This window comes from Scyliorhinus canicula, chromosome 1 (assembly GCF_902713615.1).
Source record: "Scyliorhinus canicula chromosome 1, sScyCan1.1, whole genome shotgun sequence".
Classification (NCBI taxonomy): Eukaryota; Metazoa; Chordata; class Chondrichthyes; order Carcharhiniformes; family Scyliorhinidae; genus Scyliorhinus; species Scyliorhinus canicula.
In genome coordinates this window covers 198,639,601-198,658,402 of record NC_052146.1, presented here as the reverse complement: position 1 = coordinate 198,658,402, position 18,802 = coordinate 198,639,601, and the positions used below count along the sequence as shown (strand labels likewise).

Here is an 18,802-nt window from a genome sequence, read left to right as displayed (position 1 = left end):
CAATAAGACAATTACTCACCATCAGCCCCGCACAAACAATGATGAGTGTTTGGATCGTGGTTTGGCTGAGCTGCAAAGTGAAAATTAACATTTAATAAAAGACTGCGGCTAATCCTTCCCCCAGTCCCCCAAAATGTTGCACACGCACCTCTTTGACGTCTTATGTAGTCCATGATCTTATGCTCACCCTCACCGGGAACACTTGCGTCTGACAAAATAACCTGGTAAATTTTTAAAAAGCAATTCAGTTACAATATCCTGATGTGAACTAATTTCCACATTGATGATACGATAAAGGTTGCCAATCCACAGAAGGCTCTTTACTTAACAGATGCAAATTCTTTATCTGCAATTCCCTTATGATATAATATCTAGCCTGTGACAGTTTTCATTCTGACACTGCGCAAGTCAAACAAGTTGCCGCAACCATTGTTTTAAGTGTTTTCAAACCTACAAATTATGTCTGTGAAAAGAACTGGTGCCAGAATTTTGAAAAAAAAAGCTGCATCTCAAACATTAGTATCAGCCCACTTCAAAGACATATAAAAATGGAGGGGCAGCATAAATGTGATTATGTGCTGGAATCATAATTGTGATCCAATTATATATTTTAGAAAGAACGTGGCAATTGATTGAAAGTGCAATTTAGTTAACCGAATGAGAGCAAAACTCCTTCAAAATGTGCAACAGGTTTCATTTGGTAGTAGTAGTAATTTGCTCCGAGGACCCAGGTTCGATCCTGGCCCTGGGTTACCGACCATGTGGAGTTTGCACATTCTCCCAGTGTCTGCGTAGCTCTCACACCCACAACCCAAAGATGTGCAGGATGGGTGGATTGGCAATGCTAAATTGCCCCATAATTGGAAACATTTTTTATTTTTTTTTGTTAAATAGTAATTTGATATTGAAGAATCCTTGAATAGATTATATGCTGTTTCAGAAAATAAATTATTGTGCTGACATATTTGGGATATTTGGTTTCAGAGTGCAGGAAGGTTAACCTGGCTGTTGGGAGTACAAGGTGTAAAAAAATATTTTTATTGCTTGTAACAACATTGCAAAAAGGCAAAAGAATAAAAAATATACAACCTGTCCACATTTGTCCTCCACCTCTGGGAAGAACCGCTCGCACGTGTTCTGGTCAGGTGCGCCATGTGCACTACCTTTAGCTGCGTATGACTCAGCCCTGCGCATGAGGTGGTGGAGTTCGCCCTATACAGTATGCCAATCCAGAGTCCTCCCCCATCTCCAGGTCCAGCTCTTCCTCCTATTTTTCCCCCTTGTCTCATTCAGCGGTGCCCTTACCTCCTCCAGCAGTTGTCTGTACATGTTGTCACAGCTACCGTCGCCTAGTTCATCCAATGTCAGAAATCTGTCCAGTACATTGTGTCTGGGCCACTGGGGGAACGTTGCAGTCTACTTACGGAGGTGGTTCCTTAGTTGCATGTACCAGAGCGTGTTCCCTTTTGGGACCTGGAGCTCGTCTCAGAGTTACCCCAGGGCCGCTACTCTGCCACCTGCGTATAGGTCTCCTACCATCAGTACAGTACCCCTTTGTCCTGCCTAGGAGGCGTCCATTGTTGCAGAGTGAATTTGTGGTTTCTGCAGATTGGGGTTGTAGTGAACATGCACTCAAATGGAAATGTTGCCAGAGTTGATTCCACATCCTCAGAGTGACCACTACCACCTTACTCCTTGGCTGGGGAAATGGGAGAGGGGCAGTGGCCAGTGTGGAGTGCAAGGTTAAGTTGCCTTGATTGAGGTGGGGGGCTGGGGCCTCAAACCTGAACAAGGAGAGTTACAAAACATCTTTCTGCAATATGGTGACCATAAATGTACTCTTGCTATAGTTCAACTCGTGTTTTCTAAAGATCTAGCATAACCTTCTGTTCTTATGCTCTCCACCTCGGCAAAAAGGAAAGTATCTTATGTGCCTCTACCCTTGTAGCCATCTTCAGGGATCTGGGGCATGTATACAGAAGTCTACCTATTCCTCTGAACTTCTCAGGACCCTACTCTTTCCATATTAGTTTCCTTGTTGCATCATCTCACCTCAATTCTCTAGGTTGAATTACCTTTGTCAGTTGTCTGCTCACTTGGCCAGTCAACATATACTTACCTGCAGCCTAAATATTTTCTTCCTCACTATCAATCGCCAAACATATTAATCATGCATCCTACATTTAAATTTAAATCTTCGTTCCATATTTAACACAGGATCATGTGATCAACCATTATCCTGAATTTTGTAAATACTAAAAATTCTTCTAAGTTACAAATGGGAACTAACATGTTACCCCGATGATTACAAAGATCATTAACGGTAGCCATTATAGGTTATGGAAAGCTCAGCACAAATTAGTATCTACATACCATTGAGAGTTAAATACATGCTGCAAAGAGTAATGTCATCTCTCCTGCTATCCAACCCCATCACCAATCTTCCAAGTTGTTCTTTCCTCTTCCCTCTCCGCGCCCCCCCCCCTCCCTCCCCAAGACTCTTCTCACTTAAACCCTGTTGCATCGCTAACTATTTCCATTTCTGATAAAAGTTCATCAACCTAAAATGTAAATTCTGTTCTTCTCTCCACAGATGTTGCCAGGCCTGTTGAGCATTTCCAGCATTTTCTGTTTTTAGATTTTCCAGTGTTCACTGTATTTTTTCATTCCATCTTTTTAACTGGAATTGCTGACATGCATGAAATATTTCAGCCTTTGGTAGGTTTCTAGTTGCTCCATGTGAAGTCTGTGTTGCAACAGTTTCGCTCCATGGCAGTTTTAAAAAAATAAATATTTTTATTGAAGACATTGCTCATCACCTCAGGGTGAAACTCTCTTCCACTCCCAAGTGGGGAAAACTTGACTTTTCCAGGAGCAAACATTCTGCCAGGTCACTCACACATACCCTCACCTTTGGTAGCTCCGAGACCCGCCAACTCAACACAATCCTTCTCCTGGCTATCAGGGAGGCAAAGGCCAAGACAAAATTAACGAAACGGGGCTAAAGGGATTCCTTCACTAGCACACCGTTGTAATGCTATTAAAACTTAAAAACAAGTCAACACTTACAGTTAAGTTATTCCACCCGGAGTCAGTGTTTAGCCGATCAGCAACATAGTACCTAAGACATTGTGCTAGGTTATCCATGAATTCTGTTCCCTTGAATAAATCAAAAGGAGCAACTCAATACAAAAATCTTGCAACCATAGGAAACACAATCAATGTAGACTGGAATTTTGCATGTCAATTCTCAAATGATTAATACTTACTGGAGTAATGCAATTGCTGTCAAACCTTTCTTTTGCTTCCTCTGGAGGCAGATATCCACCTGCAAAATGGTAATGTTGGTTTCACTCAAGAATCAGTGCAGAAACTGTTCAAAGAGAACCTGTGCGTTTATTTCTTTAAGTACTATTGAATTCATATTGAGCGTAGTTTACATTATTTAATGTTTGGTCAGAGATTTGGCACATGTGATTTATCTAGAGCGCAGGTTGATCAATTGTTGCTTCCAACAATATGAAGACTCAAAAATAAATGCCATGACACATTTATGTTGTACCTTTAGAAAGCACTTCTTCTCTCATTTCTTTCTTCTCCTCAACCAACTCCATTCCTTCTTTGGATGCACGAAATCGTCTAGATCGTTGCTGGTTCATTTTGGCACGAGGAGCCTAAAATAACCAGCATGTTCATCACTTACATGCATATGACTTAAACTCGCTTCAACTTTTACAACTTACAATATGCAACTGTGGATGAATATTAGAATATTTATCTTTAAGAGTTGCTTGTCGTACAGAACTTGAATATCGCTGAAGAGTCATGCTGACAAAGGAGTGTGCCTTGCACTGATCAGGACAAAGGCAAGAATGCCAAATTTTAAATGATCACAACAATTTACACTACAAGAGAAAAAGGCTACAGACTGATTGGTAAGAAGGCTCCAATGTCACCATGGAGAAGATGACTGGGGAACAGAGGCTCCCCAAACTCCATTATTAAAAAACAGCAAAAGACTTGAACATACTTTTGTTTGTAAGGAACTGTGTACAAATGAAAGTTGCAGGTGTAAATGAGCTTTGTTAGGATCTCAACTAATCATATTAAATTGGTTGTTAGTGTAATTATCAGGATTGTTCCGCAAGTGCTGCCCAATTGCAGAATTACATTTAACTGTAGATACTTTGTTAGGGGCTTTGCCAGTGCAGACTGCTCGAGTGCAATCGGTACCCTACTTATTATGAACGATCAAAGCAATATGCTATTTGATTTGATCAGCTAACTGCTGGGACGTGTGGCACAGGTACTGGACATTGCACCAGTTGTTTGTGACAGAATCAAGCGTACTTCAGCAAGCCTGTGCATGCAAAACCCAAAATAAAATATCTACTGCTGGACATGCTTCTGCGATTGGACGGCACTTGCGAAGTGTGCTAATAGCTACATGATTAACAAATTTTAGAGCTCATAACGAGCCTCATTTAGGCATACTTGAAGCAATATTCATTTATATGCAGGGACTAATTCTTGTCAAACAAAAGAAATATGTTCAAGCCTTGTGTCCTTTTGAATTACCCAGAAGTTTGTGGCCATCTATAGATCCCCATTTATTTTTCCATCACAATGCTTTGGTTAAATGGGAGTCAACCTACCAACCAATCAGCACCCTTTACTCCTATAGCACAAATTGTTTTATTCTTTAAAATTTGCAATTTGTGCATTTATCCTGATGCATGCAAGACAAAATGCTTTGGCAACATGTCTCTCTTTTCTGCAGTATTCATTCTGCTACTCTGGGTTCTCCTATAAGAATTGGCCTGTATCTTTGGCTAGTATGACTATTAATGATTATTTTTAAAAAACTATGATTTTTCAAAGTTTATTTTCCACTTATTTAATGCACATTATAAATTTATTTTCCAGACATTGTCAAAAGCTCAAAAGGGAACAGAGCTGCCAAAAGAAGTAGAAGCAAAAATATTTTGCTTAATTTCTCATGAAACCGTTAACAAGTCAGAAAAACACCAATGCCCAAATAAACACAAACCTCTACCATCAATACCTGCGCGAAGGACTTCCGGTGGTGTCCATGGAGTGAGAGGTCGCTCATTTGGTAGCTCCTGCGCGTGGTGGACTTATTGGGACCTTTTTCCCCAGATGTATGGGGGATTTGAGTGGTAAAATTGGAGGCTGATGAATAAGAGAAGAATTCCCCACCAGTTTATGGAATTGTGGACCAGAAGTGGTCTGCAAAAAAGAGATTGTTCAACAAAGGAGGGAGTGGAGTCAGCGGCACAGGAAAGCATGGCGGGGGCTCAGGGACTGGGATTGCCAGCCCCGTGGTCAACAGAGTAGCTGATGAACTTCCTCCAGGAGAGCTTAGCCAAGCAAAGGCAAGAGTACCTGGACCCGATTAAGACAGGGATTGACCGGGTGGAGCGCAGATTGGAAGCCCAGGGACAGGCGGTCAAGAAGGTGGAAGAGGCAGCGGCTGAGCACGAGGACCAGCTAACCGCGATGGAGATGGGGCTGATGAGGGACCACCAGAAAAGGCTGCAAGAGAAGGTGAAGGATTTGGAGAACAGGTCGCGTAGACAGAACCGGAGGGTCGTGGGTCGCCCGGAGGGTATTGAGGGAATCGGACGCAGGGGCACAGGTGGCACGTATGCTCGAGAAGCTAATGGGAGAAGGTGCGCTTACTCGGCCCTTGGAGGCCAACAGGACGCACAGAGCACTTGCGAGGAAGGCGCAGATGAATGAGCCACCGAGGGTGATGGCGGTGCGATTGCACCGGTTCCTCGACAAGGAGCAGATGTTGAGGTGGGCCAGGCAGACAAGCTGCAGCAAATGGGAAGGCAATGAGCTGCGCATTTACCAGGACTTGGATACGGAACTGGTTAAGAGAAGAGCAAGCTTCAAAGTAAAATCATCCCTCTTTAGGAAGGGGGTGAAGTTCGGCATGCTGCACCCAGCTCATTTGTGGGTCACCTATGAAGGTCAAGAACTCTATTTTGCATCGTCGGAGGAGGCGATGAACTTTGTGAAAGACAGGGGACTGGCAGGTGATGGATGACATTGAACTTGGGGATGGGTAATTCTGTACTTGCGCTGCTTAATTTCTTTTCTTTTGGGTTTTGTATGTATTGGTTTTGTACCAGGTTTTGGGCCATTGCTCAGTGTTGTATGTGGGTTAACTTTGTTCTAATTGGGTGGTGGCGGGTGGAATTTTCTTCTGTTTGTTGGGGGATTCTATTTTGCATTTGTATGTTCAAGCGGGGGGGGGGGGGGGGGATCAGTGGGGGGTAGAATGCTTGGCGCCATGGGGGGGCTACCAGGTCAGCTGGGTGGGCTAGCTCATAGAAGCGCAGTGGGTGGGCGAGCAGGTGACTTGCTTGTTATGGGGGGTTGGGATTGTTGTTTTGTTAGTGAGGGGGCGGAAGGGGTGAACTGCTCTGCTGACAGGGGAGCAACTGGCGCTTGGAAACAAATAGAAGGTCTCAATGACGGTGGGCACCTGAGGGTGGGCCTGAGGAGGCGCGGGACGCGGGCCGGAGGCTGGCCTAAGAAGGGGGATGGTTGATCAGCGGCGCCCTCCCACCAGGCTGATCACATGGAACGTGGGAGGGCTGAATGGGCCATTCAAGAGGGCTCATGTGTTCGTACATCTGAAGAGGCTGAAGGTGTATGTGGGCAATGTTGCAAGAAACACACGAGGGTGGTGGATCAGACTAGGCTGAGGAAGGGTTGGCAAGGGCAATTATTTCATTCGGGGCTATATTCTAAAACTGGGGGGGGGGGGGGGGTTGCGATCTTGATTAATAAGCGGCCTTCATTTGAGGTAGGGAGCATAGTAGAGGGGTAGCTTAAGCGAGAACTGTGGGAGATGGAGGGGTGTGTTACGCGTTGAACCATGTTTATATCTGTACTTGTGTCTTTTATTATTATTATAAAACCATAAATGCTTTAATAAAATGTTTTTTTTAAATACCTGCATGAAAGGAGATTACTAACATCTAAAAGTAAAACTGGCAAAAGAGTTTCCTGTTCAGTAAATTGGTATTCCAAGCTCATATTTCTTAAATTTATAGTAAGAAGTCTTACAACACCAGGTTAAAGTCCAACAGGTTTGTTTCAAACACGAGCTTTCGGAGCACGGCTCCTTCTTCAGGTGATCTTAAATTTATATCTGTACTTGTGTCTTTTATTATTATTATAAAACCATAAATGCTTTAATAAAATGTTTTTTTTAAATACCTGCATGAAAGGAGATTACTAACATCTAAAAGTAAAACTGGCAAAAGATTTCTATGCAAAATCTTAGGGATCTTAAATTTATAGCATTCGACTATTTTTTTTTTTATACGACTGAACATGAAGTCTGGGGAATGTCCCATTTACAAACTGAATTAACTGATCAACCTCATTAAGTTCTCAAATCACTACGGCATTTAAAAATTGTGAAAACGTGGAGCTCATTTGATACTTGCTCATTTTTCTTGCAATTGATACATTTCCATCGTGACACATGGTACGCTAAAATATGTGAATTGAATGTTCTCTCCTTTTGTACTCCTATTTTCTATCGGTGTGCTACAGTATAATGAACTAAAATCGGTGAAATTCAATTGGTCATTTTCCATAGAAGTGTATTGATCCGTAATTTAACAAACGCTGCAAATCTACAATATTTTTGTTATCATTACTAAGAACACATCTTAGTTCACAAATTCTAAGCATTAACATTTCACTGGAGTAGGAAGTGGATGCGTGCACAATTTAAAATTGTCCAAATCACTTCCCACCCCACAACTTAGTAATTTTGCAGCTGGTCTATCTCCATAAAAATATATTTATTACAGGAGGTATATATGTATTTATTGTAAAACAAAAAGATATTCTTGGTAACAAAAGAAAATGAATCAAATTAACATTTCTTAGGTTAATATTTTGCAATAATAATTTTAAAATCTGTAAATACTTATCTAGCAACCTTCAATGTGTATAAAAATATTACACATTAAAACAATCAAGCACCCATGTACAAAATATCCATTTCAGACAGTCAACAAACAGCAATCTACCATTCTAAAGCATTGTTATAAAATGCAAATGGTGTCACTAACGATAAACAGAATCAGTCACTTATTGCAAAAGAATAACATTGATCTTGTTGATTTACACGTTGGGGGTGGCATAGTGGTTAGCACTGCTGCCTCACAGCACTGAGGTCCCAGGTTCAATCCAGGCCCCGAGTCACTGTCCGTGTGGAGTTTGCACATTCTCCCGCCCCCCATTGTCTGCGTGGGTCTCGCTCCCACAACCCAAAGATGCGCAGGGTAAGTGAATTGGCCATGCTAAATGGCCCCTTAATTGGAAAAAATTGACTACCCCAATTTTTTTTTTAAAAAAAGATTTACAAGTTAATTTTGTAACATGTGGGACATTTAAATCTGCAGTTAACAGGCACAGTTTCATTGATCTAGACTAGGTTAATTAACAAACATGTATAAGAGGGATAATTCCGATGTGATAAATTAAAAAGCATACCAAAATTCCAGACACTGCTACATGACCCTGAAACCTCATGCAACTAGCTTCTTGAATCAGCAAAAATATAAGCACTTACAACTCCATCTATGCCATATAAAGTAGGCGCCTGGGTCTAACAATGTTAAACAATCGATCGATATATTCAAATATGGCCACCATCATTTCATCTTCATTCTTGGGAGCTGGTCTGCAAGGTACATTCAAAACATGAATCAGAATTTTGTCCCAATTGAAACAGGGACAGAAAGTATTTCTCAGAGACATATTACTTGTTTTCAGGATGTGTGCATGGATGAATAATGCCATTCATGTCCAATACAGATTGTCAAACTCCACTTCATTCGGATTAGGCTTGCTGCTGTCCAAGGGGACGTGACTCCATTGACTTCTTTACCCTGCAGAGGGTTGAAATACAAAAAAGTCACAATAATAAAGTTCTGCCAACGAATCCTCTCATAGATATTCCTTAAAATTTAACACAAAAAGTACTGCTGAAGTCACATTTCAGCTGCATGTCAACTGACAATGTAGCATAGCTTCAGTGAAAAGACAACCAAAGTGCAACACGGCAAGAGACGATAAACTGTCTCCACCAAGTACTTATTATAATAATAATCTTTGTCACAAGTAGGCTTACATTAACACTGCAATGAAGTTACTTTGAAAAGTCCCATGGCGCCTGTTTGGGGACACAGAGGGAGAAAACCGGAGCACCCGGAGGAAACACACGCTGACATGGGGAGAATGTGCAGACTCCGCACAGACCCAAGCCGGGAATCGAACCCGAGACCCTGACGCTGTGAAGCCAGATGCTACCATGCTGTCCATGTATGGAAGAAGGTTTGCATTCCCTTGAGTATGATCACGGGGTGATCGAATAGAAGTGTTTTAAATGATTTGATAGGCTGAATAGATGGAAACAACTGATCTTGTACCTCAAGTGGACTCCCCATATCCTCGATTCCCTTGGACATACTGCCTTGAATATACTCAGCAGCTGAGCACCCACAGCTTTCTGCAGTACAAAATTCCAGAGGTTCGCAAAACTGAGTGAAAACTGCTCAAATGGTCACCCCATGTTCTGAAACTGTGGCCTTTAGTTCTTGACTTCTGAACCAGAGAAAACATTCTCCAATATCTACTTGTTAAGCCCATTGATAATTTAAAGTTTCAAAGAGATCACCTCTCATTCTTTTAAACTCTAGCAAGGGCTGGCATATCTCCCACACCGCTGTTGACAAGGCACAGGATGAATTATTTTACAAGAATAGGTCAATACCATGTAAAATAAAATGTGTACTTTTAAACGTAAACTGTGTTAATTGCTCTGCATTCATAAAATGAGGTACACTCAAAAGTTATCTTGCATTTTTATAGTGCTTTTCCAACCTCAAGATGTCTCAAATAGGCTTTTGAAGTTCTTTTGTACGGCTGCACTGCAGAGAACATGGTATAAAACTACAACACAACAGCCCCAAAACCAGCAATGTGAGACTTGGTCAGACCACTTAATAATGTTGATTTTTAAAGTATATTTATTTTTATTAAGGCATTTCTCTAAACAGCAAATACACAAACAAGAGCGAGAACAAACAGGATCATAATAAATAAGTAGCTAATCAACAGCCGGAACCCCGTCCTTCCTCGCCTCCCATACCCATTTCAACCCCTTTATCCCTCCCACCAGCCCCCCCCTCCCCCACACACCCCCCCTCCCCCCCACACACCACACCCCCTCCCCCCCACACACCACACCCCCTCCCCCCCCCACACACCACACCCCCTCTCCCCCCCCACACACCACACCCCCCCTCCCCCCCCACACACCACAGCCCCCCTCCCCCCCCCACACACCACAGCCCCCCTCCCCCCCCCCACACACCACAGCCCCCCTCCCCCCCCCACACACCACAGCCCCCCTCCCCCCCCACCACACCACAGCCCCCCTCCCCCCCCACACACCACAGCCCCCTCCCCCCCCACACACCACAGCCCCCCTCCCCCCCCACACACCACAGGCCCCCCTCCCCCCCCACACACACCACAGCCCCCCTCCCCCCCCACACAACACCACAGCCCCCTCCCCCCCCACACACACCACAGCCCCCCCTCCCCCCCCACACCACACCACAGCCCCCCCCCCCACCACACCACAGCCCCCTCCCCTCCACACCACAGCCCCCCTCCCCCCCCACACCACAGCCCCCCTCCCCCCCCCACACCACAACCCCCCCCACACCACCCCCCCCACACCACACACCACAACCCCCCCCACACCACACCCCCCCTCCCCCCCCACCACACCCCCCCTCCCCCCCCACACACCACAGCCCCCCTCCCCCCACACACCACACCCCCCTCCCCCCCCACACCACAGCCCCCCTCCCCCCCCCCACCCCACACCCCCCCCACCCCACACCACACCCCCCCACACCACCCACACCACCCCCCCACACCACACCACAACCCCCCCCACACCACACCCACCAACCCCCCCCCCCACCACACCACAACCCCCCCACACCACACACCACCCCCCCCCACCACACACCACCCCCCCCCACCCCCCCCCACAACACCCACCCCCCCCACACCCCCCCCCACCCACCACACCACCCCCCCCACACCACACCACCCCCCCACACACCACACCACCCCCCCCAACACACCACCCCCCCCAACACCACAACACCCCCCCCAACACACAACACCCCCCCCACACACAACACCCCCCCAACACACCCCCCCACACCACAACACCCCCCACACCACACACCCCCCCACACCACACACCCCCCAACACACAACCCCCAACACACAAACCCCCCCAACACACAACCCCCCCCAAACACACACCCCCAACACACAACCCCCCCAACACACAACCCCCCCAAACACACCACAACCCCCCCCAACACACCATCAACCCCCCCAACACACCACAACCCCCCCAACACACCATCAACACCCCCAACACACCACAACCCCCCCAACACACCACAACCCCCCCCCCCAAACACACCATACCCCCCCAACACACCACACCCCCCCCCCCAACACACCACAACCCCCCCCCCCCCCCCAACACACCACAACCCCCCCCCCCCCAACACACCACAACCCCCCCCCCAAACACACCACAACCCCCCCCCCCAAACACACCACAACCCCCCCCCCCAAACACACCACAACCCCCCCCCAAACACACCACAACCCCCCCCCAAACACACCACAACCCCCCCCCCCAAACACAACACAACCCCCCCCAAACACACCACAAACACCCCCCAAACACAACACAACCCCCCCCCAAACACAACACAAACACCCCCCAAACACAACACAACCCCCCCAAACACACCACAACCCCCCCCCCCAAACACACCACAACCCCCCCCCCAAACACACCACAACCCCCCCCAAACACACCACAACCCCCCAAACACACCACAACCCCCCCAAACACACCACAACCCCCCAAACACACCACAACCCCCCCAAACACACCACAAACCCCCCCAAACACAACACAACCCCCAACACACCACAACCCCCCCCCAACACACCACAACCCCCCCCCCAACACAACCACAACCCCCCCCAACACACCACAACCCCCCCCCCAAACACACCACAACCCCCCCCCCAACACAGCCCCACCCACACCACCACCCTCCCTAACTCGTAAAGCTGCCCCCCCCAAAACAGGTCCCAAAACCGCTCTATCCCTGCCTGTAGCCACCCACAAAATCACGTCCAGCCCCGCCCCGACCCCGGTATAACATGTGACTCACAAACCGGTGCACACACTGAGGCACCTTCCAACCTCAAATGCTGCCACCACTGCCCCCATACACTCATGGCCAACACCACCACTGGGCTTGTGGTATACCTGACCGGCGAGAACGGCAGGAGCACCATCAACAATACAACTAAACTTGTTCCCCGACAAGAGGCTGCTTCCATCTGCCCATACGCCGACACCCCCATACTACCCATTTCCCAACCATAGCGATATTAGCTGCCCTATAATAGTTCATTATATTTGGCATGGCCAGCTAGCTCCCCCTCACTCCAACAACACCTTCTTAACCAGTGGGGCTTTCCCTGCCAACGCAAACCCAAATCAAAGTGTTGACCTTCTTCAAAAATGACTTCGGGGACAAAGATCGGGAGGTTCTGGAACTCAAAAAGAGACTTGGCACGCCATAATTTCCACTGCCTGCACCCGCCCTCCAGCGATAGTGGCAACACATGTCATCTCTTAAAATCTCCCTTCATCTGCGTCCACATTTAATAACGACACTGCTCCGAATCTTTTATCTTTCTTCAGTATTATGGATATGGACGCCTGCAATAGTGTATCCTCGTTATATGCACTCACCAGCAGAGGCCCCAGGTCAGACCCAAAATTCTTATAAAATTCCACTGGGAACCCATCCGGGCCCGGGGCATTTCCTGCCTGCATTGCCCCATACGCTCCACCTCAACCAGTCAACGGGGCCCCCGGCCCTTCCAATCCATCCAGGAACCACCACATACCTCACTTCCCGGCCAGGAGCTTTGATTCATAAAGCCTCCTATAAACTCAATTACCCCATTCACCCGCACCAGGTCCGGTACCACTCTTCCCCTCCCATCCTTCACCCTTTCAATCTCCTTTGCCGCCTCCTGCTTCCTACGTTTGTGGGCCAGCATCTTACTCGCCCTCTCCCCATACTCATTCACTGCCCCTCTGACCCTCCGCAATGGCCCCACTACTTTCCCTGTGGACACCAGCACCAACTCCATCTGGAGCTTGCCTCTCCTTCAGCAACCCTGCCTCCCGAGCCTCCGAGTACCTCCTATCCACCCGCAAAATCTCTTCCGACAATAGCCAGACTATTTGGACAGAACTAATGCAAAAGTGTCCGAAAGAAAATGTGATTGCTGATTCCCTATCACAGCAGTAATATGGGAAAAGACTACAAGGGACTACATTTGAAAGATGTCGGCTTGCTAAAAAAAATGGGGAAAAAAAGTACTGTATGGAATGTAAACTATATAATCTTAAGAAATGTTTAAAATTGAAAATGGTTCGAAAATTAAGCCATCTGTGTATATTGATGGTTAATTTCTCTTGAGGAAGAGAGGTGTCATGCGAGGGAGATATTAGGAAATTGGGTCCAGAAATTAGACCCCAATGTAGCAGACAATTTAGGGTTAAACAGAGTGAGGAGGGGAAAAGCCTGCTAGCACAGAGTCAGAGGGATACATCCACACCTGACCGAGTTACATTGTCCCACTGGATGCCTCAGATCCAATGTTCTTCAGGACCATCCTGTCTGCCCAGCTAATAGTCCATTACAGAGTCTGATGTCCTCTTTGTCCATCAATAGGTTCATTGCATACCAATAGCATAGCTCTGTTCTTTTGTATAAACGGGAGTGGGTAATCAGCCAAGATAACGGTCATAGGTTCAAGTCTGGAAACCCCGGGAGAGAAGGAACCATTTTGAACATTTACGAGAAGACGGCTCTGGAAATGGACAGAGGTGGTCATGAAAATTGCCACCAATGCAGGCTTTGGAAAAAGGACTCAGAATGAATGTCCCTATCAGAAAAAAAAATTGCTTTGTAAATGCAAGTATTGCCTTTGTCGGCCTATGAAAGAGGCATGAGAGCTGCATGTTCTGTTACAATGTTGTTTAATGGGAACTAGTGTGCTATAGTTAAGAAATTGCACGTGATCTGTTATTGTTAGGGTTGAAGTTTAAAGATTCTCTTTTCTTTTAACAAAGTTTGTTTATAAAATAACCACGCCTTATTTCTTATATTATCACCACTGGAACAAATCGATCTTTCCACACCATCTTAAAACTTTAAAAAGTTATGGCTCTGGTTCAGCCGCTTAGCTACTGTTGAAAGCTGACCAGGCATCCGTAACAAAGGTAACACAAGCATACTGGCTTATCTTGAAATGCTTGATTATTTTGAAGTCATTTAACTCTCAGCGAATAGACACAACCGACAACCCAAACTATATGCATCGTTTTTTATACTTGTTACAAATTTGAATTCAATATGCACTCCTAGACAACATTTGTCTGACTAAATAGTCCAAATCAACATGTCAGTTAAACCAAACAAATCTCTCAATAAGCACGATATCTATAATTATCTGATTCTCTCACGAAATAGATATGTCTAATATTGGCCCGAGACAAGATTTATCGAACATTCCTATCAATGGTGCAAAAGACTGTCTCAATCATAGCCTATACCAATGCATTCACTGCTCCAATAGTTTGCCACAGTTTGCTTCTCTGTTTATAACCAGGTCTCATCTGCAGCAGCAATCAGGTCAATAGATGCAAAGTTCAGTTAACCCCACCCAAGTTATACTGAAGTCTGGGATTTACTGCCTACCAGTTGTAAATGCCAAATTCCCAAATATTTGAACATATTTTTAACAAGAATAAATCTTCCACAATTCTAACATGAACCCACAGATCTTGACAATAAAACGGAGGGAACAGTACAAAATGCATCTCGATAAGATTGCTCCATTACATGACAGCAAATAACTCAAATAAACAAGAGAAAATGCAAGAAACACTCAACAGCTAAGGAAATAACTGTAGAGACAGAAAGAAACAAGAGTTAATGTTTCATGTTGATGGCCTTTCATCAGAATTGGAAAATATTAAAGATATAGCTGATTTTAAGTAATTAGCAATGGAAGCTATTTCTGCATCTTGAGAAGGAGGGCTTTTATGGCATGGGGAATTATAGAATTGAAGGCAGTGGATGCAAGATCGGCAGATGGATCAGTGACAGCCGTGGAAATAATAGCTCAGTGGTGGGGTCATGGAAAGGGGAAAGGTAGATGAGATAGTATTCAGCCTCTGCTAGGTTCACCAAACAACATCAGGGAAAGATTTTTTGGCCATTCACTCTGCGGGATATTCCGGTCCCACCAACAGTACATCCCCGCCATGGTTCTCCAGGCAAGGAGGGATGCATTCAATGGGAAACTCAATTGACAATGGCAGGACCAGAAGATCTCGCCACCGACCAATGGCAGGTCACCTCACTGGGTCTTAATGACATTGTAAAGGTTGGACTTCAGAGAATAAGTACTGCAAGTTCACTGCCTCCCACCGCCTGTCCTAGAACAACTCTCATGACATTTAGATTCTTCACCTAATCCGTTCTGATAGCAGTACTTCACATACACCCTTTTCTGCAAACTGAAGATTTCCCCCTACTGTAGTCAACAGTGCCCTCAAAACACATGTTCCATTTTCTGCACTTCTGCTTTCATCATTTTCCCTCCCTTCCAGAATGACAATAAGGTCCTCCTGCTATTACACCTTTCAACCCTCCAGCCTCCACATTTAAAAGATCATCCTGCAGCATGATGCTACCACCAATCATAATTATCCTATCTCCACCACTCCCCATGTCCACTTTCAGCATTCTGAAGCAACTGTTCCCTCTGAGAAACCCTGGTCAACTAATCACCTCCCACTTCCCATCCAAGTATGGGAGGTGTGACACTTACTCTTCTATCTCCTCGCTTCCCACTGCCCAAGCACCCAAATACTCGTTCTAAGTAAAAAAGTGACTTACTTGAATTTCTTTTCAATTTTGTACACTGGCTATGGAGGCAAGATTGCCAGATGAGTCAGTGAGGTTCATTTGGGGTCAGTACTAGACCACCGCTTTTTTTGATCTACATTAAAGATTTGCACCTGGATACAAGACACAATTTTAACATTTGCAGATGACTGGAACTGGGTAGAATCATATGGCCTTTGACTTCAAGAGGACACAGACAGACTGTTAGAACAATGGGACATGAGCAGATAAACGTTAATGCAGAGAAAGTGCGGTGACACATCTATCTCATATCTATGGGTGGCATAGTAGCAGTGGTTGGCACTGTTGCTTACAGGTTCGTTTCCCTGCTTGGGTCACTGTCTGTGGAGAGTCTGTGCGAGTTTCTTGCGGGTGCTCCGGTTTCCTCCGACAAGTCCCGAACGACATGCTGTTAGGGCAATTTGGACATTCTGATTCTCCCTCCGTGTACCCGAACAGGTGCTGGAATGCGGCGACTAGGGACTTTTCACAATAACTTAATTGCAGTGTTAACGTAAGCCTTCTTGTGCCAATAAAGATTTTTATTATAGTATTAGTAGTACAATTCTAAAGAGGCTGCAGGAACAGAGACCTAGGGTTATATGTACACAAATAGTTGAAATGGTAGGGCAGGTTGAGAAAATGGTTAAGACACACAGGGTCATGATTTTGTAAGCTTTTCGAGCATAGGCTTCAAAAGGGAATTGAATAGGTATCGTAAGAGAAAGAAATTGCAAAGCATGGGGAAAGAGCAGGGAGTGGGGCTAGTTGAGTTACCTCTGCAAAGAGGTGTGAAATGATGGGCTGAATGGCTTCTGAACAGATATAATTCTATAGGTTCAGCATAAGCTGGCAGAACAGGAGCTCAACTTCCGATTAGGCATGCTACAGATCTCCGAGATCAACAGAGTTCAACAATTTAGATCATAACCTCGGCCCCTTTTTTTGAACGCAATTGTTGATGATTCTGCTATTCCCACATATACCTTGCTGATCACCTTCTGTTTCTCACTTAAACCATTACCATCTGTTTTCCCTTGCATCATCTTCCCTTTACCATTAAATTTCTCCTGCCTTCCACCCTCTGGGCAGCACGGTAGCATTATGGCTTCACAGCTCCAGGGTCCCAAGTTCCATTCCTCCTTGGGTCACTGTCTGTGTGGAGTCTGCACGTTCTCCCCGTGTCTGGGTGGGTTTTCTCCAGGTGCTCCTGTTTCCTCCCAGTCTAAAGATGTGCAGGTTAAGTGGATTGGCTGTGCTAAATTGCCTTTAGGTTAGATGGGGTTGCTGGGTTACGGGAAGAGTGGAGTTTTGGGTTAAAGTAGGGTGCTCTTTCCAAGACTCGTGCAGACTCAGATAGGCCAAATGGCCTCCTTCTGTAATGTAACTTCTATGATTCTATCACAGGCCTTCACTTTTGTTCTCTGCCACTCATTCCCCTCCCCTCTTTCCCCACTTCTGTACTTCATCAAAACCAGCTACTTTCCCTGCAACACAGATTGTTTGTTGCCTAACCGGTCAGCATTTCCTGTTTGTGCCTCAAATTTCCAGCCATCTCGGTATTTTGCCCTTACAGTAAATAAACTCACAACCCGTCTTAATTACTGATCTCAGCACCAAATAAACTCAACAATTCCAATTTTAGCACCCAACTTAAACAGTTGGTCCAAAAGGTGTGGGGGCGGGGGGGATTTGAACTCCGGGAGATGCAAAAAACGACGAATTGATTCAACATCGCAGCTTTGCCGAAATGAAATTCAATCCACACAAAAAAACACGTACGAATTGAAATCAAGCGAAGTGGCAGTGATTTCCCGCGGCATCACGTGACTCACAGGTTATTATAAGAGAAAATAAATAATCCAAATATAACCCCTGCCCCGCCGAAGATCTCACATCACATCTATCCTCTCCCCACAATGGGGGGGGGGGGGGGAGCGCAGAAAATAACCCAAGTGGCCAGGCCTCGGCCTCAACAACACCGGGGGGGGGGGGGGGGGGAGACAGGCTTCGGGCCTAGTCGCACAACACTAGGCCTCGGCCTTTACGCACCTTCTCCTCCACGCAGTGCACCCACGATGGATGGATACTTGCGGCTCAGCCAGCGGAAAAATGCCGGAACTCCCATGCTGTCCTGTGCGGGTTTCCGAGTGGGAGCTTTCCTCAGGAAAAGGGGATGATTTAATTTTCTTTTCCTTTCCCGTCCTTTCTCTTTCTCTCTCTCTCTCTCCGCCTTCTCCTCGGGATCCGCGTCGCCTCTCGCGCAACCCACTGGCCCCACCCCCAGAAGCGAGAAGGCGCGTGCAGGGGCCGGGTGAGCACAGAGACACGCCCCTGGTCCCGCCCCCTCGGCCAATGGGAAGCCTGGCCCCCTCCCCCCCGCTAGTGGCACGCACAGACGGCTTTCCCATCACGTCACCGGGTCACAGGTCAACCCGGTACTGCCTGGAGGACTCGTGCCAATCATCCCACCCCTCTTTCCATTCCCCTCTTCTTTTCACCACCCTCTTCCCTCCCGCGTCGCTCGATTTTAACAGGAATCTGCCCACTGTGGGCTTGGGGCAGCGGCTTGCAAGAAAATCCACATCAGTGCAGTGGGAGTCATTCAAAAGGAAATACAGAGAGCA

At 46.2% G+C, this 18,802-nt stretch overlaps 1 protein-coding gene across 1 annotated transcript in view; it reads right to left on the bottom strand.

Moving 5' to 3' along the window:
• The window catches only part of xrn2 (5'-3' exoribonuclease 2), a 108,555-nt gene extending 90,091 nt beyond the window's left edge, over nt 1–18,464 (bottom strand). The window contains 12 exon segments of the mRNA XM_038806018.1: nt 20–70; nt 149–221; nt 3,070–3,159; nt 3,270–3,328; nt 3,563–3,674; nt 8,630–8,643; nt 8,646–8,740; nt 8,823–8,868; nt 8,871–8,927; nt 8,930–8,948; nt 18,228–18,248; nt 18,250–18,464. Coding sequence (XP_038661946.1) covers nt 20–70; nt 149–221; nt 3,070–3,159; nt 3,270–3,328; nt 3,563–3,674; nt 8,630–8,643; nt 8,646–8,740; nt 8,823–8,868; nt 8,871–8,927; nt 8,930–8,948; nt 18,228–18,248; nt 18,250–18,303 — 691 coding nt within the window. The 5' untranslated portion in view covers nt 18,304–18,464.
• Nucleotides 18,465–18,802: the final 338 nt, after the last annotated feature.